Source organism: Rana temporaria, chromosome 5, assembly GCF_905171775.1.
Source record: "Rana temporaria chromosome 5, aRanTem1.1, whole genome shotgun sequence".
In the NCBI taxonomy this organism is placed as follows: Eukaryota; Metazoa; Chordata; class Amphibia; order Anura; family Ranidae; genus Rana; species Rana temporaria.
Genome location: NC_053493.1, coordinates 364797912 through 364819750, shown reverse-complemented (window position 1 = coordinate 364819750; position 21839 = coordinate 364797912). Strand labels below are relative to the sequence as shown.

At 48.7% G+C, this 21839-nt stretch overlaps 1 protein-coding gene across 1 annotated transcript in view; it reads left to right on the top strand.

The window, feature by feature from the left end:
* STK3 (serine/threonine kinase 3) overlaps positions 1 to 21839 on the top strand; it is a 349379-nt gene that overhangs the window by 33987 nt on the left and 293553 nt on the right. The window contains exon 4 of the mRNA XM_040354769.1: positions 226 to 340. Coding sequence (XP_040210703.1) covers positions 226 to 340 — 115 coding nt within the window. The remainder of the gene's footprint in view (positions 1 to 225; positions 341 to 21839) is intronic.

Sequence of the window (21839 nt, the reverse complement as noted above, 5' to 3'; positions counted from 1 at the left end):
ACGCTCCAGGCACCGCATCGCTGGACTGTGGAGCAGGTAAGCGTCTGTTTATTAAAAGTCGGCAGCTACACTTTTTGTAGCTACTTACTTTTAATAAAGATATAAAAAGCGTGGAACTCCCCTTTAATATTAAAGCAAAATGTATTTTTGCAAATGATCTTTAAGCACTGATAACTGTGTACTCTGCATGTAAATATTTACCTGTTTTTTCTTTTCTTTTTGCAGCCACTATGTAGTCAAGTACTATGGCAGCTATTTTAAAAATACAGACCTGTGGATAGTTATGGAATATTGTGGAGCTGGCTCTGTCTCAGACATTATTCGATTGCGGAATAAAACAGTAAGTAAACGCCCGGCTATGAGATCCTTCTGTTGAGATCATTTGGAGTATTCTCTCTGCAAACTGTTTAATATGAAAGCTGTGTATCTGCTTGGGTGTCTCCTTACCCTGAAATGTTCATATATTGGTAAACATTACAATTGAGAAAATATTTCCTGTATCAGTAGTTGCCCAGCATACAAGGAATGGATAGTGTTCTTTGTAGGAGCATGTGCACTAAAACATCTCTGGATCGATCCTTCCTTTCAAAGAAACTTCCGCTAGGTGGATGTAAAACTCAGACATGAAATCTGAGCAAAGCTTCTATACTGTGTACTTGTCTCTATCCAATGCACTTGTCTCTATCCTCTCTGCTGCCTTGTTCCTCCTTTATCCGCAGTATAGGCAGAATGGACAATCAGGGCTCAGAACTCTTTTCACTGAGCTCTGCACTGAGAGACTTCAGATCCCTGCCCTCTGCTTATCAGAGCTGAGAGATGCCGTCTAAAATGTGTGTTTTAGAAGACTGTAGAGAATTTAGTGCTGCAAATGAACAGGTACAACTTATGGGTATATGTAGAGGTTTACCACCACTTTTACACTTTGTGGACAATTCTCCTACGCACTTCAAGTGTAGTCCCTGACACACCCTCTTAAAGTGGAGGTTCACCCTCAAAAAAAATTCTGACATCACATGGAGTCGAGCCATCCTACTGACAGAATGCCGGTGTTTTTTTTTTTTTCTCAGCACATACCTCGTTATCACGATTTTCTCCCCCCGGCATTCCCGCGGGACTGGGCGTTCCCAAGCACTGCCTGTGATTGACAGGCTTCCGAACGGCGCATACTGCGCGTCACAGGTTGCCGACTGAACCCGAACGTCGGTGCGAAGGCGCCGTATAAAGCCGCACCGACGTTCAGGTTTTTTCGGCAGCCTTTACAAAGGACCTGGAGTATGCGCTTTGGAGAATGCATTATCAGCCCACAAACCAACTTTGGTGTTACCCCTCCTTTTTCAGTAAATGTCATCTTGCATTGATCTCTGTTTAAAGTGGTTGTAAACCTCAGACATGAAATATGAACAAAGCATACCCCTAATGTGTACCTGTCTACATTATTAGTACTAAGTGTCATTTCTGTCTGCTGCTTCCTTTCTCTGCTATCAGCATGAGTCACTTGTAACAAGTATTTCTGACCCCAAGGGATAAAAGGTGATGGGGAAGGAGCTCCTGCTGATTAGCCTTAGCTCTGTTCCTATGTGCTGTGCAAAGGGGGGGGGGTGTCCGTCCCCTCCTATCCCCTCTCGTCCCGTCCCATCTCCTCCTGTCCCCTCTCCTCCCGTCCCATCTCCTCCTGTCCCCTCTCGTCCCGTCCCATCTCCTCCTGTCCCCTCTCGTCCCGTCCCGTCTCCTCCTGTCCCCTCTCGTCCCGTCCCGTCTCCTCCCGTCTCCTCCTGTCCCCTCTCGTCCCGTCCCGTCTCCTCCCGTCTCCTCCTGTCCCCTCTCGTCCCGTCCCGTCCCGTCTCCTCCTGTCCCCTCTCGTCCCGTCCCGTCTCCTCCTGTCCCCTCTCGTCCCCTCTCGTCCCGTCCCGTCTCCTCCTGTCCCCTCTCGTCCCGTCCCGTCTCCTCCTGTCCCCTCTCGTCCCGTCCCGTCTCCTCCTGTCCCCTCTCGTCCCGTCCCGTCTCCTCCTGTCCCCTCTCGTCCCGTCCCGTCTCCTCCTGTCCCCTCTCGACCCGTCCCGTCTCCTCCTGTCCCCTCTCGTCCCGTCTCCTCCTGTCCCCTCTCGTCCCGTCTCCTCTCGTCCCGTCTCCTCCTGTCCCCTCTCGTCCCGTCCCGTCTCCTCCTGTCCCCTCTCGTCCCGTCCCGTCTCCTCCTGTCCCCTCTCGTCCCGTCCCGTCTCCTCCTGTCCCCTCTCGTCCCGTCCCGTCTCCTCCTGTCCCCTCTCGTCCCGTCCCGTCTCCTCCTGTCCCCTCTCGTCCCGTCCCGTCTCCTCCTGTCCCCTCTCGTCCTGTCCCGTCTCCTCCTGTCCCCTCTCGTCCCGTCCCGTCTCCTCCTGTCCCCTCTCGTCCCGTCCCCTCTCGTCCCGTCCCATCTCCTCCTGTCCCCTCTCGTCCCGTCCCGTCTCCTCCTGTCCCCTCTCGTCCCGTCCCGTCTCCTCCTGTCCCCTCTCGTCCCGTCCCGTCTCCTCCTGTCCCCTCTCGTCCCGTCCCGTCTCCTCCTGTCCCCTCTCGTCCCGTCCCGTCTCCTCCTGTCCCCTCTCGTCCCGTCCCGTCTCCTCCTGTCCCCTCTCGTCCCGTCCCGTCTCCTCCTGTCCCCTCTCGTCCCGTCCCGTCTCCTCCCGTCTCCTCCTGTCCCCTCTCGTCCCGTCCCCTCTCGTCCCGTCCCCTCTCGTCCTGTCCCCTCTCGTCCTGTCCCATCTCCTCCTGTCCCATCTCCTCCTGTCCCATCTCGTCCCGTCCCATCTCCTCCTGTCCCCTCTCGTCCCATCTCCTCCTGTCCCCTCTCGTCCCGTCCCATCTCCTCCTGTCCCATCTCGTCCTGTCCCCTCTCCTCCTGTCCCATCTCCTCCTGTCCCATCTCCTCCTGTCCCATCTCGTCCCGTCCCATCTCCTCCTGTCCCCTCTCGTCCCATCTCCTCCTGTCCCCTCTCGTCCCGTCCCATCTCCTCCTGTCCCATCTCGTCCCGTCCCATCTCCTCCTGTCCCATCTCGTCCCGTCCCATCTCCTCCTGTCCCCTCTCGTCCCATCTCCTCCTGTCCCCTCTCGTCCCATCTCCTCCTGTCCCCTCTCGTCCCATCTCCTCCTGTCCCCTCTCGTCCCGTCCCATCTCCTCCTGTCCCATCTCGTCCCGTCCCATCTCCTCCTGTCCCATCTCGTCCCGTCCTATCTCCTCCTGTCCCATCTCGTCCCGTCCCATCTCCTCCTGTCCCCTCTCGTCCCATCTCCTCCTGTCCCCTCTCGTCCCGTCCCATCTCTCCTCCTGTCCCCTCTCGTCCCGTCCCATCTCCTCCTGTCCCCTCTCGTCCCGTCCCATCTCCTCCTGTCCCATCTCGTCCCGTCCCATCTCCTCCTGTCCCATCTCGTCCCGTCCCATCTCCTCCTGTCCCCTCTCGTCCCATCTCCTCCTGTCCCCTCTCGTCCCGTCCCATCTCTCCTCCTGTCCCCTCTCGTCCCGTCCCATCTCCTCCTGTCCCCTCTCGTCCCGTCCCATCTCCTCCTGTCCCCTCTCGTCCCGTCCCATCTCCTCCTGTCCCCTCTCGTCCCGTCCCATCTCCTCCTGTCCCCTCTCGTCCCGTCCCATCTCCTCCTGTCCCCTCTCGTCCCGTCCCATCTCCTCCTGTCCCCTCTCGTCCCGTCCCATCTCCTCCTGTCCCCTCTCGTCCCGTCCCATCTCCTCCCGTCCCCTCTCGTCCCGTCCCATCTCCTCCCGTCCCCTCTCGTCCCGTCCCATCTCCTCCCGTCCCCTCTCCTCTCCTCCCCTCCCCTTCTGTCCCGTCTTCTCTAATCGGCTTGTGGAGCTCTGTAGAGTAATTTCAGTTCTCCGCTCCTTTTTTTTTTTTTTTCTTCTCAACGCTCAGACAGACTTTATACATCATTTAGTATGAACGGCTGTAGAAAAGTAAAGACTGACGATAAACCGGTACAGCTTCTGTAGGGGGGTTTTTCACCTCCTGTATCACCCGTGGTGATAGGTTTGGTGTTAATTTGCGTTCTCTATGTTGGGGAACCCCCCAGTCCTCCTAAACACTTACCTATGCCTGATCTCGATCTAATTGTGCATATCTGGAGCAGCTCTTCTCCTCTTTCTCATGTGTGTCAGGCTTGGTAAACTGTGTTTACTATGCTTCAGGTTGTGAATGAACAGGGAGACACTGCAGAGCTCTTCCTGTTCATTTTGTGCATCAAGGTTGCAGGGATCAAGATTAATGACCGTGTCCTCAATCACTTTCTCTGTCTCAAAAGTGAGCCCCCCAACAGGGCTGCTTAAAGTGGGAGTTCACCCGAATTTTTTTTTTTAACATTAGATTGAGGCTCGTTTTGTGAAGGGGAATCGGGTAGTTTTTTTAAAATCGAAGCAGTACTTACCGTTTTCTTTATCGTACATCACGGGACACAGAGCGGCATTCATTACTATATGGGTTATATGGAGTACCTTCAGGTGTAGACACTGGCAATCTCAAACAGGAAATGCCCCTCCCTATATAACCCCCTCCCATAGGAGGAGTACCTCAGTTTTTCCGCCAGTGTCTTAGGTGTTAGTCATGGTTTAGCTTGCCTCCACATCCTTGGGATTAGGTGAGCTAACCGGTTCTGTCCAAAAAAGCCTCAGCGCTAAAGTGGTCAGTAACCGGACCCCAAACCCTTGGGGTATAGCCCATAATGCTTTTCTTTTTAGAGAGCTGGACCCTGGGCCCAGAACTTAGAAACCTTTGGGTGCCTAATGTTTCTGTTGCCAGAGTGCTATATGGGCCCAGGACAGTGGATCCTTCATAGGAACCCAGGGCCTGAAGGTCTAGACATCCCCACCGAGATGGGGGAAGATTGGGCCTCTTGCTTGGCAAAGTCCTGCGGCATGGAGCAGGTAAGTGAGGGGAAAACTTGCGGAACTTGGTTCTTAGCAGGTTTTTTCTGGGGGGTCACAGGGGACATGCCTAAAGTTATGCACTGCATCTGGCAAACTAGTCACATATCATAAAGATAGGATGGCTCTATATGTATTATTCCCCATAAGATGTGACCTCCCTTGTAGTGTTGGAAAAGCATTGAGTGGGGCCTGTGTTATATAAAAATATATGTGTGTGTCAGAGAGCTGTGCTTACCTGCAAGCCTCCAGGCGATGCTCCATTCAGTCTTCCTCCTCACGGCCTGCAAAGCAGGCAAAACGCTGACCTCCTCATGGCTGCAGTTTGCTGGAGCAGAGAGGTCCCTTCCTCCCAACCCCACCCCCCCCCCTGTCGGGAGGGGCATTTCCTGTTTGAGATTGCTGGGGGGGAAGGGCGGGTCAGTGGCTTAAGGAAGGGGCGTTCCTTCCTTGTTTGTTCCATATAGCTCATTCAATACTTTGGAACTGAGGAGGAAAGACCAGAACGGCAAGCACGGGGCGCCGAGGACACACAGTGGCCAGAAAGAATATTGCAGTCTTCAGAAAGACTGTTTTCAAGCCTAGGAATAGGCTGTTTCTTTTCCATCTCATAGTTTTTCTTGCAATACTACTCAGGGGGACAGAATGTTTTTTCTTTCCTAGATTTGAAAAAAAAAAAAAAAAAGAGAAGTGTCATCTAGGGGAGAGGAAGCATTTTTTATCCCCCAAACAGGTGTTTGGGCATTTAACTATTTATAAGTCCCAGGTACCAATAAGTAGCAGGTGTACCTCGGTATTGTACCATGGCATCAGAAAACAAGGGTACAAGAGGTGGGGATTCCCCCAGAGAGTCTGAGGTCTCGGACAATGCTATGCCGCTGCTTTCCCCACAGGGAGCCTTGGGGCCATCGGGATCTGGGGCTGGAGCTGACGCGGGTCAGTCCAACCCTAAGATGGTCACGGAGGAGGTATTACTCACCTCTTTAAAAGAGATGCAGAAAAGCATGGGTAAAATGATAGCCGCAGCTATGCGGGGCAGTAAGCGGAATAGATCTCCGTCGCCCGAGCGCGGACCCTCAGAAGAGGAGGTCCTTTCCTCAGGGGAATTGGACGACCTCTTGGACAAGGACCAAGTAGGTTCAGGGATCGAAGATCCGGATACAGAGGAGTCTGGGGCAGTCTCCCTGAGGGAGAGCTGGTGGATTCAAGGATTGTCGGACTTGGTCCATAGGGCATTCAACTTGCCAGTACCAGATCTCCAGGTATCGACGGTTTCAGCTTTGGGTTCACTGAGGGCGCCTCAAAGCAATGCTGTGTTTCCGATCCATCCTCTATTAGAGGGAGTTTTGTTCCAAGATTGGAACAAGCCAGATACGATCTTCTTACCACCTAAGAAGTTCTCTGTCCTATATCCTATGGAAGAAAAATTTTCCAAAAGATGGGCTACTCCTGCAGTGGACGCAGCCATCTCATGTGTTAACAAATCGTTAACATGCCCTGTAGAAAACATACAGGTGTTCAAGGATCCAGTTGATAAGCGCTTGGAAGCACTACTTAAGAACTCCTTCACTACTGCAGGGGCAGTAGTACAGCCAGCTGTGGCTGCGATTGGGGTCGCTCAAGCATTATCGGATCAATTTAAGCAGATGCTTAAACTTATTCCTGCCCAGCAGGCAGAAGAATTTTCGGATGTCCCTAAGGCCATATGTTTTACGGTAGACGCAATCAAGGATTCTATCCAGCAAGCGTCACGTTTATCGTTATCCCTTATCCATATGAGAAGACTCTTATGGTTAAAAAGCTGGGAGGCTGAGCCCCCATGCAAGAAGCTCCTGGTAGGGTTCCCCTTCCATGGAGGACGACTCTTCGGAGAAGACCTAGATAAATACATTCAGACCATTTCAAACGGCAAGAGTACTCTCTTGCCAACTAAGAAGAAGGTTCAGGGGCCTGCGTTTAAACGACAGTATTCCCCTGGGCAGGGGCCCTCTAATGCCAAGCAGTATCGACGGCCTCCTGCAAAAGCAAACTTCGGCTTCAACAGCAAATCACAAGGACAGGCTGTTAGAGGCAAAAGGCAGTGGTTTCGCAAACCAGCAAAACCAGCCCCCAAGCCAACCTTATGAAGGGGCGCCCCCACCCACGAAGGTGGGGGGAAGGCTGCGACTCTTTTCAGAGATTTGGGAAGCCAGCATTCCCGACGAGTGGGTACGGTCTTCCGTGGCCACAGGCTACAAATTAGATTTCCTAAGGTTTCCTCCTCCTCATTTCCAGGAGTCGAGGATTCCAAACGATCCGCCTCGGATTCCGGCCAGCCTGGAACAGGGGCTGGGTTTCTACTCCAACCTATTCATCATCCCCAATGGAGATGTCAGGCCAATTTTGGACCTAAAGATGGTAAATGCATATCTAAAGATCCGCTCATTTCGGATGGAATCCGTGCGGTCAGCAGCTGCCACACTCCAGAAGGACGACTTCATGGCGTCCATAGACATAAAGGATGCCTACCTTCATGTTCCAATTTATCAGCCACATCAAAGATATCTACGCTTCATGGTGGCTTCGCGTCACTTCCAATTCGTGGCGCTTCCCTTCGGGTTGGCTACGGCCCCCCGGGTGTTCACGAAGGTCCTAGCTCCGATCCTAGCCAAGCTAAGGATCCAAGGGGTCACGATCCTAGCATACCTGGACGACCTCCTAGTCATAGACCACTCGTCTCCCGGCTTGGAGCGAGCAGTGGCCCTCACGGTCCAATACCTCGAGAGGTTCGGCTGGGTCCTAAATCGAGAAAAGTCAGCTTTCCAGCCCACAAGGCAGTTGGAATATCTCGGCATGAGATTAGACACAGAACAACAAGGAGTGTTCCTACCTCTGAGGAAGGTAAAAGCCATCAAGGAATTAATCCTACTGGTTCTAAGCAAGAAAGAACCGACTATTCGCCTATGTATGAGGTTACTAGGCAAGATGGTGGCCACATTCGAGGCGGTACCATACGCCCAGAGCCACACTCGCATCCTACAGGCAGCCATCCTGTCAGCATGGAGCAGAAGGCCACAGGCCTTGGATATCCCGTTGCCGCTCTCATCAAGAGTCCGACAAAGTCTGTGTTGGTGGTTAGACCCTCAGAATCTACTGAAGGGGAGGTCTTTCAGCCCAGTGGCTTGGAAGATAGTGACCACAGACGCCAGCCTGACGGGCTGGGGAGCAATTTTGGATGGTTGCACTCGCCAAGGTACTTGGGCAAAGCCAGAGAAGCAGTTGCCCATCAACATCTTGGAGCTCAGAGCTGCTCGACTAGCCCTCAGGGCTTGGACGTCAAAATTGCAGGGGTTCCCGGTGAGAATTCAATCAGACAATGCCACGGCCGTGGCATACATAAATCACCAAGGGGGAACCAGGAGTCAAGCCGCTCAGAGAGAGGTGAGCTTGATTCTCCTATGGGCAGAGGCTCATGTGCCCTGCATATCGGCAATATTCATTCCAGGAGTGGACAACTTTCAGGCGGACTTCTTAAGCCGCCAGACTCTATGGCCGGGGGAATGGTCTCTGCATCCACAAGTCTTTCAAGCACTCTGCCAAAGATGGGGAGTGCCGGACGTGGATATCATGGCATCGAGACTCAACAAGAAACTAGACAGGTTCATATCCCGCTCAAGGGATCCGATGGCCTGCGGAACCGATGCGTTGGTTTGCCCTTGGCATCAGTTCAAACTTCTTTATGCGTTTCCCCCGCTCCAGTTACTACCCCGCCTGCTGCGCAGGATCCGGGTGGAGCACATACCAGTCATCCTGGTAGCTCCAGCATGGCCCAGAAGGGCATGGTACTCACTAATCTTAGGGATGGTAGTGGGAGACCCTTGGACTCTTCCTCTACGGCCAGACCTGCTATCGCAAGGTCCGATCCTCCACCCTGCCTTACGGCATCTAAATTTGACGGCCTGGAAGCTGAATCCCTGATTCTCAGGGGTAGAGGTCTGTCTCAGAAAGTAATCTCTACCCTAATCAGAGCCAGGAAACCGGTCTCTAGGGTGATTTATTACAGGGTCTGGAAGGCCTATGTAGGCTGGTGTGAGTCCAAGCGATGGCTTTCTCGCAAATTTACCATCGATAGAGTATTAAGTTTTCTCCAGCTAGGAGTGGATAAAGGATTGGCATTAAGCACAATCAAAGGACAGATTTCTGCTCTGTCAGTGTGGTTTCAGCGGCCGCTGGCCACCCACTCGCTGGTTAAGACCTTCCTTCAAGGGGTCTTACGTATTAGACCTCCAGTTAAATCCCCGCTTTGTCCGTGGGATTTAAATCTTGTTCTGTCAAGTTTACAGAAACAACCGTTTGAGCCGTTGGCTGATATTCCTTTGGTTCTACTGACAAGGAAGTTAGTATTTTTGGTTGCCATAGTTTCCGCAAGAAGAGTTTCGGAGCTGGCGGCCTTATCCTGTAAGGAACCATATCTTGTTTTTCATAAGGACAGGGTCGTTCTCCGCCCTCATCCTTCCTTCCTACCGAAGGTCATATCCAGTTTTCATTTGAACCAGGATTTGGTATTACCATCCTTCTTCCCTAAACCTACTTCCAGAAAGGAAGGGTTGCTGCATACCTTGGATATTGTCAGGGCCATGAAGGCCTATCTTAAAGCTACAAAGAAGATCCGGAAAACAGATGTGCTGTTCATTCTACCGGATGGGCCCAAGAAGGGGCAGGCAGCTGCAAAGTCCACCATTTCTAGGTGGATTAAGCAATTAATCACTCAGGCCTACGGCTTGAAAGGGTTGCCTCCTCCAGTATCATTAAAGGCTCATTCTACTAGAGCCATGGGCGCCTCCTGGGCAGCACACCACCAGATCTCTATGGCTCAAGTTTGCAAGGCGGCAACCTGGTCTTCTGTCCACACGTTTACAAAATTCTACAAGTTGGACGTAAGAAGGAATACTGATACTGCCTTCGGGCAGGCAGTGCTGCAGGCTGCAGTTTGAGACCCTCGGATTCCGGGGGCTCCTCTTTTTTGAGTTAAATTTAAAATTTAAAATTATTTTTCTCAACTAAGTTGGATTTATTATGATTTGAGTATATCTCTAAATTAAATCCTTTTGTCTTGGAGATGTTCTCCCTCCCCTCATTGTAAGCATTGCTTTGGGACATCCCATATAGTAATGAATGCCGCTCTGTGTCCCGTGATGTACGATAAAGAAAAAGAGATTTTTAATACAGCTTACCTGTAAAATCTTTTTCTTGGAGTACATCACGGGACACAGAGCTCCCACCCCTCTTTTTTGAGGACCATTTTGGGAGGCATACTGCTTGCTACAAAACTGAGGTACTCCTCCTATGGGAGGGGGTTATATAGGGAGGGGCATTTCCTGTTTGAGATTGCCAGTGTCTACACCTGAAGGTACTCCATATAACCCATATAGTAATGAATGCCGCTCTGTGTCCCGTGATGTACTCCAAGAAAAAGATTTTACAGGTAAGCTGTATTAAAAATCTCTTTTTTAGAGAGCGATCTTCTCCGCCGCTTCCGGGTATGGGTCTTCGGGAATGGGCGTTCCTATTTGATTGACAGGCTTCCGACAGGCTTCCGAAGGTCGCATACATCGCGTCACGAGTAGCCGAAAGAAACCGAACGTCGGTGCGGCTCTATACGGCGCCTGCGCACGACGTTCGGCTACTTTCGGAAAATCGTGACGTGATGTATGCGACCGTCGGAAGCCTGTCAATCAAGTAGGAACGCCCAGTCCCGCAGCCCATTCCCGGAAGCGGCGGAGAAGATGCATCTCTAAAACGGTAAGTACTGCTTCGATTGTAAAAAAAACACCCGATTCCCCAAGACAAAACGAGCCTCAATCTAATGTTAAAAATTTTTTTTTGGGGTGAACCTCCACTTTAAAACTATTTTTTTATTTTATTTTTTTAACAAAATAAACCACTGACACCATCCACTGCCCTACTGACTGACACCCTCCACACACACACTCCACTGCTCTGTTGGCATTGTCCACTTAAAATGTAGGCTTAGTTGATTATTTTTATAGTGACAGTTGTTTAATTATATTTTTCTAAGTTTTCCTTACCATTTAGTTAGGCTGATTTCTTAAAAAATAATAACCTAGAAGTAAAGATTTGAACTTGATTCTATAGTTAAAAAGGTAGCAAAGCGCTACAGATGAAAAATGAACCTGTAAGACAAAGGCATAATGTGCTAGTATGCATCGCACACACATTATGAAATGATTACTTTAGAACAGATCCCTTCCAGCAGGGCCCTGTCACCACTGAGAGGGCTGACATCTTCCCCCGGCCGGCCCTCTGGGTTCGCAGGTTTCTTTGCTGTGTGTGGCTGGAGCTGCAATGACGTCACTCCCGCGTTATGCACGGTGGCTGCATGAATATTTTCTAAACAATGCACATTTGGGGAGATATTCATTTTACCTACAGATAAGCTTTATTATAGGCTTACCTGTAGGTAAAAATAACATAGTGGGCTTTACTACCGCTTTAATGATGGATCAGAGTATTTGTGTGTGGTGTGTTTTTTTTTTTTTTTTTTTTTTTATGTGGGTTTAACCACTTGCCGCCCGCCAATGACAAATTGACGTCGGCAAAGTGGTTGTAGAATCCTGACTGGACGTCATATGACGTCCTCAGGATTCTGAGCTGCTGCGCGCCCCCGGGGGCGCGCATCGCGTCGATCGTTGTTGCAGGGTGTCAGTCTGACACCCCGCAACACCGATCAAGGTAAAGAGTCTCTCACGGAGACTCTTTACCACGTGATCAGCCGTGTCCAATCACGGCGGATCACGATCTAAATGGGAAAAGCCCGCAATCGGCTTTTCCTCACTCGCGTCTGTCAGACGCGAGTAGAGGAGAGCCGATCGCCTGCTCCTGTGACAGGGGGGGTTTGTGCAGATCGATTATCAGCACAGCCCCCCAGAGGATGCCCAGGGATGGCCACTAGACCACTAGGGATTAAAAAAATTAAAATAAAAATTATGCCACCCTAGACCACCAGGGATGAGGAGGACACAAAAAATGGATGCCAATCAGTGCCCACAATGGGCCTCACTAAATCGTACGCATTGTTTGGCACTGATTGGCATCCATTAGTACAACACATACGATGGTGCCCATCCGTGCCGCCTATTCGTGCCCATCCGTGCCGCCTATTCGTGCCCATCCGTGCCGCCTATTCGTGCCCATCCGTGCCGCCTATTCGTGCCCATCCGTGCCGCCTATTCGTGCCCATCCGTGCCGCCTATTCGTGCCCATCCGTGCCGCCTATTCGTGCTCATCCGTGCCGCCTATTCGTGCCCATCCGTGCCGCCCATCCGTGCCCCCTATCCGTGCCCATCTGTGCCGCCTATCAGTGCTGCATATTAGTGCCCATCAGTGCCACCACATCAGTGCCATCTCATCGGTGCCCATCAGTGCCGCCTTATCAGTGCCCGTTAGTGCAGTACCATAAGTTCCCATCAGTGAAGGAGAAAACCTACTTATTTACAATGTTTTATAACAGAAACAAAAAAAACGTGTTTTTTTCAAAATTTTCGGTATTTTTTTTATTTTTTTTGCAGAAAATAAATATCCCAGAGGTGATCAAATACCACCAAAAGAAAGCTCTATTTGTGGGTACAAAATTATAAAAATGTATTTTGGGTACAGTGTAGCATCACCGCGCAATTGTCATTCAAAGTGCAACAGCGCTGAAAGCTAAAAATTGGTCTGGGCAGGAAGGTGTATAAGTGCCCTGTATGGAAGTGGTTAATGTTCCTTTCGATAAGGTTTTCATCAAAGCTCATAGCGCTTGTGAAATAAAAGAAAAACGTACAGAGATAATATTGTAGACAATTGTAGAAAATGCATGTTGCCTGACTGTCACTGTCTCTCTGGCAAAGCTTTCTGAGCGAATGTCCTGGAACAAGCATACAACAAGTTAGGTCAGGAATGCTGACCTGTTCTTTGCCAGTTGCTCAATAATTATCAGTACCATGGACAGTGGCAGGACCTTCTCATTGTCTATAGCAGGCATCTGTGAAACTCAAGACTGAGTAACATGTATTTGATGCATTCAGCCAATTAGAAAGTAATTTCTGACCTAATGTACCAGTTTTATAAGTTTTCAATGACTTTACTTTATTTTGCATGGCTGTCGTTGCAACATGCATGTTCTAAGTTGTTGTAAAAATACATAGTGAGATATTCATGAACGACTCAACAAATTGTAAAATAAGGTAAGAAAGTGAAGTCCTAGTGAGCTATTGAACATTTTGGGTCCCCATATCAAGTAACTTCTTAACTTCGCTTTAACAGACAATTGCGTGGTCGTGCGACGTGGCTCCCAAACAAAATTCGCGTCCTTTTCTTTTGCCACAAATAGAGCTTTCTTTTGGTGGTATTTGATCGCCTCTGCGATTTTTTTATTTTTTGCGCTATATACAAAAATAGAGCGACATTTTTGAAAGAAAAACAATTTTTTTTACTTTTTGTTATAAGAAAAATCAAAATGTATTCAGCCACATGTCTTTAGTAAAAAAAAATCGCAATAAAAAAAAAAATAGCTACCTAGCGGGAACAGCGACACTAATACAGCGATCAGAAAAATGATCGCTTAGTGACACTGGCAATAGGGAGTGAAAGGGTTAACTAGGGCGGTGATCAAGGGGTTAAAACTTTATTAGGGGGGGTACGGGGGCTACCCTGGACCTAACACTAACTGCCTGTCACATTGACACTAAATGCAGTGATCAGTACATATATGATCACTGCATTCAGTGACACTGTGACAAGGGGGTGGGGGGGGGGGGGGATCGCAAGGGGTTAAATGTGGCTGCGTGTACTGGTGTCAGTGTAGTGTTGTGCAGACTCACTGTGTGATGTCATCTCTCCTCAGCGGCGGTTGAAAATACCGCCGAGAGGAGAGATCACATCACTTCCATCTTCCTGTGTTTACACAGGAGGAGGAAGTGACACGCAGGGGGAGCGCACGGATTGGCTGAGAGCGATTGGGAGGGGGCGGACAAAAACAAACAGCCGCCCCCTCATCCCCGGATCGCTCGGACAGCCACGGGAACCGCTGCATGTACCGGGGGGGGGGGTCCTGATCGGACCCCCGACTTACGTCTAGGCAGGCACGTACAGGTACATTGATGTGCCATTCTGCCGACGTAAATGTACATGCAGCGGTCCTTAAGTGGTTAAAGCGGGGTTCCGGGCATAATTCTTTTTTTTGCAAGCTAAAATTACATTAAATAGTCCCTAAAATATATTTTAATAGCTCCCCAATCGTTCCAGAAATCATTGCAAACACTTGCCTTAGATCCTCTAGCTCATGTTGTGGCCGTATCCATCATATGTGTGGGCATGTGAAGCCCAGTTCCTTTTTCTTCCTGGTTTTCAGGGAAAGGTGCATGCTGGGCAATTTTTTTGGGCACAGTAATGCCCAGAGACTCCTGGGAAATGAGTGTCATCATTTCCCAGGAGAGGCAATGGGGTCTTAGGACAGGAAGTTGAACCACCTAGAACCAGGAACTAGGCAGATTACAAAATCAGCCTGGTAACAGCCAGAAGTGAGTAAAAAATGTATTATTTTTTTATTTTATCTTTTTGACATTAAAGGGGTTGTAAAGGTAAAAAATGTTTTCCCTAAATAGCTTCCTTTACCTTAGTGCAGTCCTCCTTCACTTACCTCATCCTTTGATTTTGCTTTAGAATGTCCTTATTTCTTCCTGTTCTTCTGTCTGTAACTACACACAGTAATGCAAGGCTTTCTCCCTGGTGTGGAGAAAGCCTCTTGAGGGAGGAGGGGGCGAGCAGGAGTGTCAGGACACTCTCTACTTTGCAGATAGAGAAAGGAGCTGTGTGTTAGTGGGCATCCTGACACTCCTGCTCGCCACCTCCCCCCTCAAGAGGCTTTCTCCACACCAGGGAGAAAGCCTTGCATTACTGTGTGGAGTTACAGACAGAAGAACAGCAAGTGAGGATTTCTCAGAAGAAATAAGGACATTTAAAAGCAAAATGGAAGGATGAGGTAAGTGAAGGAGGACTGCACTAAGGTAAAGGAAGCTATTTAGGGATTTTTTTTTACCTTTACAACCCCTTTAAAGGCAAGCTGTTAATAGTTTTTAAACAATCCAAAATCTGCCGTAAAAGGGCCTCACATTGTTTGTTCCTTGTTCTAAAATGTATTTAGAATTTTCTCTCCAGAGTCTTGATTGGTGTAGCAAATACCTTTTCTTCTTTTTCCCTTGGGCCCCATGTACACAGGACGCTGCTAAACGAACGTTCAGAGGCAGTTGGACGCTTTTTTCAACTGCCCCTGAACTCATTCAATGTTATCCTATGTGACCATGTACACAGTCTCATTTATTGCTATTTTTAGGGAGTTGCGTTTAACAGTGCTTCTTTGAAAGCAAAAAAAATGGGTTCAGACGCTGAAGATTTCCACGTTTCAGACGCTAAACACGGTAATCCGCATTTAGCAGCATTTCATTTATAGGCGCTTTTCATTTTTGGCCATTAAAAATCATTTTTATTTTTTTTAAACGCAAAACGCGGCAAAACTGATGTTTTAAACGTGGGTTACTATCTGTCAAGTTAAATCGTTCAGGAGCAGTTGTAAAAACGTCCCGTGTACATGAAGCCTTAGAAGTGCGGTTATCCCATCTCGCCGTTCTAGAGACCCGGGTTCAGTTTCTGCCAAGGACATTACATGAGACAGAAAGATGAATTCAAATCTGTTCTCAACCTGAGGGTCAGGACCCCCTTGGGGTCAAATGATGATTTGCCTGGGGTCACCAAATCTTGGGCTGTTCCTGAAGCCGGAACCGCTCTCCCAGCCTTTTTGCGACCGCCCAGCTGGGCTGTTCCTGGGTCGCTTATTCGGCCTCTTCGCAGCCACCCATTCTGTTCACGGCATGGCTGGGGGGGCAGACTAGAGGTCAGCCGACTGGTGAGGAATTTGAAATCTCCTGATTTCAGCATAGGTGTCACTGCTAAGAGACACCACAAAGTCAGAGTAACACTACCCGTGATTATAGTTGACATTAAAAGTCCCCACTTCAGTTCTCCGATCAGCAAATGACCTTGATCAAGAGCACCTTAGTTGGCTGATAAGAACTTCACCCAGCATTGCCACTCATCCCAATGCCCCGCCAGCAATGCCAAGAATTCCAATTACCCCCCTCCCACCAAGGAGTAGGAGAAGGACTAAAAATAGAGAATACATGGAAGGTCGAGGGAAAAAAGGGGGTGGAACAAAGAAAAAGGAAGAGAAAGAATAAGGGAACAAGAAAGACGGATAGAGAGGGGGATGGGGTGGAGACAAGAAATTAGGATAGAGAGCGAGAAAAGGGAAAGAAAGGAGAACAAAGAGAGAGAGTGGTACATCCTAAAATGTACCATAATGGCTTTCAATACTGTACAAGTGGAAGGGACTCAGGGAGGCTAAATGTCCATGGGTTAGGGGCGCAAATGACTTGGCTTGCCTTGGGTGCTGACAACTTGCGCTACGAAAATAAATTATGAAAATAATTTTACTGTTAGGGGTCCACACAATTTGGGAAATTTTATCAAGGGGTCACAGCACTAGAAGGTTGAGAACCCCTGCTCTACAGTGATATCTACTATTAAAACCAATAAAGGGATATGGCGACAGATGTGTTTTGGAAAGAACCATTATAGTGTAACATTAGCTAAAAATTACTTTTGAATAGAGAGGAGGGGGTTAAAGTTGCCAGAATTTGTATTGCTTTCTGTACTTTGGAGATTTCCTTTCCCTTTCTGTCCTGGTGAGCACATATGAAGTGAACAGATCCAGCAAGGGACATGGCCACCAAAAAAAATGCTTGAAAATGGGGTTCTACTGTTAACTAATGCTGTATTGCAAACTTTAACAAAACAAAATCAAGATTTTCATGTTTGTAATATATTCTGTTCTCTAAAAAATAGGCACACACATTCAATTTATTTATGTAGTTTGTGTTCACTGTAGGGTTTTGTCTCCATGTGACATTTCTAGTGGTGCACCGAAATTTCGGCCGACGAAGCATATCGGCCGAAAACAGTTTTCAGCATGTGGCCGAAAGAAGAGAAGGTGCCGATAATGGAGTTAAAAGGGTGTGTGGTCTACCCCACCTGGTGCCGCTTATTGCGGGGTGTCATCCTGGTGACCCAAGATCCAGTCCTCCCTCATTCCTCCCCTTCTCGCAGAGTGGCGATCTCCCTAATGTCATAGAGCTGAATTGTCCAGGGGGCTGTAGTAACAATGTCCCGCCTCCTGGGATAGACTGCACACTAATCCAGTGCCTGGACATTCAATCAGTGTGACGTGATCACAGGCGGCAGGTCATTGTTACTGCGGCTGGAAAATTTGAATCCAGCTTCATGATACAGCGGGAGATCGCGTCATCTGACCTGGGCACTGGCGAGGCTGCATCTGACCTGGGCACTGGCGAGGCTGCATCTGACCTGGGCACTGGCGAGGCTGCATCTGACCTGGGCACTGGCGAGGCTGCATCTGACCTGGGCACTGGCGAGGCTGCATCTGACCTGGGCACTGGCGAGGCTGCATCTGACCTGGGCACTGGCGAGGCTGCATCTGACCTGGGCACTGGCGAGGCTGCATCTGACCTGGGCACTGGCGAGGCTGCATCTGACCTGGGCACTGGCGAGGCTGCATCTGACCTGGGCACTGGCGAGGCTGCATCTGACCTGGGCACCGGCGAGGCTGCATCTGATGGAGTCGTGAGGCTGCATCAACCTCTTGTATAATGTCTGCAGTCTCTGACCATCTCCTGTATCATGTCGGTGCACCAAATTGAAATTTTGCGAATACGATTAGCAGTGTGTTTAAGTAAGAGGTTGCAGACATTATACAAGAGATGGTTAGAGACTGCAGACAGCATTTTTCTTTTGCTGCCTGACTCATGTAGATGAGGGATGGAGAGGGGGAAAATGATATAGAGGGTGAGGGTCCACTTTAAGTATATCTAAGCCAAAACTTTTTTTTTTTATATATACTTTGTAGAGTGAGCTATTGTCAAAACTCCTATCGTTGTAACAAGCATTCCCATTTAAAATATTTCTTTTTTTGCCAACAACTCATTATTTTGTATTTTCCCTTACTTTCCAGTCCCTATGACAAAGGTCATAGCCAGAGAGTGATTCTCCTAAAGCGGAACTAAACTCTCTCAATCAGCATGAACTATTTTTAATCATTATGCTGCTAGTGCTAGTAAATAGATGGGAAGGTGTATTGTATTTACTTTTTTTTTTTTTTGCATAACTTTTTCCTAAGACATACTCTGGGGAATTCATAAAGGGTGTTGTAGACACCTTTTTTCGAGTCCCGTCCCGGGCACAACACCAAAAGTGTTGGTATACAAAAAAGAAATATCTGGGCTACCAACACACCTTGATGTAGCCCACCAAGTGACAGAAACAAAACACACTAGCTAAGTGGTTATCATTTCTGCTTGGCAGCACCAGGGTCAATGTTTTGAATCCCAATCCCGGCACTAACTGCCTGGGGTTTGCATGTTCTCCCTGCGCCTGCGTTGGTTTTCTCCGGGTACGCCGGTTTGCTCCCACACTCCAAAGACATGCTGGTAGGTTAATTATCTCCTGTCTAAATTGGCCCCAGTATGTGTATGTGTATAAATATGAGTTTGAGACCTTTACATTGGAAGCTCCTTGAGAGCCGGGATTGATGTGAATGTACAATGCATAAAAGTGTAAAGCACTGCATACATTGACGTCGCTTTATAAGAACCTGTAATACATTAAAATTGACTAGAGAAAATATGCATTACCTTGAAGCAGCTACCACTTAAAAAGTGCAGTCATCGCACGCTATAAACAATAATAAATATGAATTTTTCTGTGCCTGCGCTGAGGTCATGGTATCTATACCCACATACCTAGCAGTGGGAAAAGCAAATAGAATATTAGAATGCATCACAGCAGGAGGAAGGAATCCCCTATGTAGATCTCTAGTGAGATTCCATTTAGAATACTATGTCTAGTCCTGGAGATCTTGCTCAAAAGAAGATATTGATGAGATAGAACAAATCCAAAGACTGGCAACACAAATGGTGCCATGACCAAGGAGTTTTTGTACTGGGGTGGGTTGAGCCTGATTGGGAACAGAGTGACTAGTTCTTATCAGGTCTTCCATGCTGTTGATTGACTGCACACAGCAGGGGCTAGATTCAAAAGTCCCTATTGGATTAAATAGTGGCTATGGATAACCCCCCCCCCCCCCGCGCCATGCGCTGTCCGTCAACAGTAAGGTGGGTCTGATGGGGAACTAGGCTCTGTTTCACATCAAGCTCCGCCCACCCAATGACAAGTGAGCTTTATTAAGGCAATCCATCAGTAAAAGGCATCACAATTCCAAAAAAAAAAACAGGAGCAACAATGACGCGTTTCATGCTAGAGAGCGCTTAATCATAACAAAGCACACCTGATAAAGCTACCCTTTATTGTTGTCCATTACTTTTTATATCAAAAAGGTTTCATCAATATTTAACACAAAACCCCACTAACAAGCACAGAATATTAAACCTATATACAGAGTGTATACAGGCAGTTTCGGTATGTTCACAGGCAAATTTCTAGTTGCCAAAAAGAAAAATGGAGAGGGTGTATCGGCGAACATTGCAGCCAAGCCAGCACAAATTTTGCATGTCTAGTTATGCAGTAGCTGGTCTACTAAGGCACTGCATCAGCTGCATTTGAACTAATTTCAGAGGGCTTAGACATGGAGTGTCTAGCTACGGTGCCTAAAGTTTTTCTTATTTACCCGGGCAGCCTCTATGCTGGTACACATATCCTTTCAAATGTAGCGCCTTCAGTATGGGCACTACGCTAAAGTTAGTGGGGAATGGGAGAGTTACCTTGCTCCAATTCACTATTTGTTTACATTTTGGGACTTCTGTCGTTTCGGAAAATGTCCACTGGGTCAGTCTGTGTTCCAGGGATGCAATGTCATCCCTGGCCAGCAGTTGGCGTCAGAGGGGTTCTGGCAGAGTAAGTTTCTCCAGCAGCCAATCAGAGGAGCTTTTTCCCTCGCGGGGCGTGCTGGAGAGGAGTATATCTGTGATAGGTGTCATGTGTTTTAAAATCTTTGCGGGGTCCCCGTTCCAGGTGCGTCATCCACCTTCAGGGTGCGCACATCCATGGACCCCGCTGGCGTGGCCCACCTGGCCATAATTGCAGACTACTTGGAACCTCATCCGGAGGTACAAGGGGACCCCAGTGACTGGCTGGGTTCCCGATTCTATTGAAAGGATCCCAGGCTCGGTGCTGTTCGATTGGGGAGTTGGTTTGAGGAGGACCCGGGGGCAGGTCGTCCAACAGAGCCTGAACAAACCAATTGGGGATCCGGTGACCAGAGTACTGACGGGTATGTTTGCTGTCATCTGGTGACCGATGCAGAAATCTACTGGGAGGATTCGCTCCATCTATCTATCTATCTATCTATCTATCTATCTATCTATCTATCTATCTATCTATCTATCTATCTATCTATCTATCTATCTCAGTTATTGTAATTGGCCTGTGGCAGAGGCCCAGAGCCGTGTCTGTGAGAGGCCTGTTCCTCCCAGAAATCCTAAGTGACATCTCGGCTGCCAGGCCTGTAAAAAAAAGGTCTGTCCGGGGGCACTTTACCCACTCAGTTGGAGTGGCGACGAGTTACATATTGGTACTATGCAGAGCAGTACTGACTGCTCTATTTAATATCCATGCCTGATACTGCAAGGTTCTTCCTCTCTCTCTCTCTCTATTCATCAGCTTTGTCCTTCCCGATTGATGTTGATGTTGGCCTGGAAAATAAAGCATTGGAAAACACCTTTATTCACTGTCTGGACCTTCGCTCACTGTTTGTCTCTGCAATTACACCCCTAGACAACGCCAGGGTAACTTAATAGGCCGATCCCCAAATTTAACCAGCGGCTCCTTCGGGGGTAGCACTACACAAAGATGGGATTTTTGCCCATATGAGTCACCCATTGCTTGAAAGACAGAGGGTCAGGGGATTTCCAGAGCATCTTATGGGCCTGAAAGAGGGCACAGGTAAACACCACTCTTAACTCCTTCGGAATGCGGTCACTGAGGCCCCGTACACACGACCGGATCTATCTGCTGGGATTGATCCGCGGATCAGTTCCAGCAGATAGATCCGGTCCGGTGCGGACATTTCCCAGCGGATAAAAATCCAGCCGACGGATTCCCAGCGGATAAAAATTTCTTAGCATGCTAAGAAATCTATCCGCTTGAATCCAGTCCAGCGGACTGATCCGGTCGTCTGTACAGACTCACCGGATCAGTCCGTCCGCTACCATCCCTCGCATGCGTCGTAATGATTCGACACAAGCGTGGAAGTATTTACCTTCAGGGTCGCACACGTCGCCGCAGCGACGGCGCGGCCACGTCACCGCGGATGTATTCCGCGGGGATTTCGATCTGATGGTGTGTACAGCCATCAGATCCAAATCCGCCAGAGGATTTATCCACTGGAAACGGTCCGGTGGACCGTTTCCAGCGGATATCCTCTTGTGTGTACAAGGCCTAAGAATACCCACAGTAGTGCTTCGGGTCAAGGGGTACGCTCTCCTGACGACGCAATTAGCGAAACGCGTAGAGGCTGTTTGGACACGCACACAGAGGGTGCAGCACACCAGCGCGCCCGGACCCCTTGTAGCAATACATGCGGAGCACAGCGGGGCAAGCACACCTCTTAGGACGCCATTTAAATGCTGGTCAGCGGCTTTTAACGGTTGACACTGCCAAAGACACTCAGTGCCGGTCAGAGGCACTTTATATTGTAAGTGTTATTTTTTTACCTTTTTTAAATAAATACATATTTTAATATACTACACCATGATGAGCCCCTTGTTTTTGAGGAATTGATGACACCTTGTAAAAGGGAAAAGGAGGCAACAC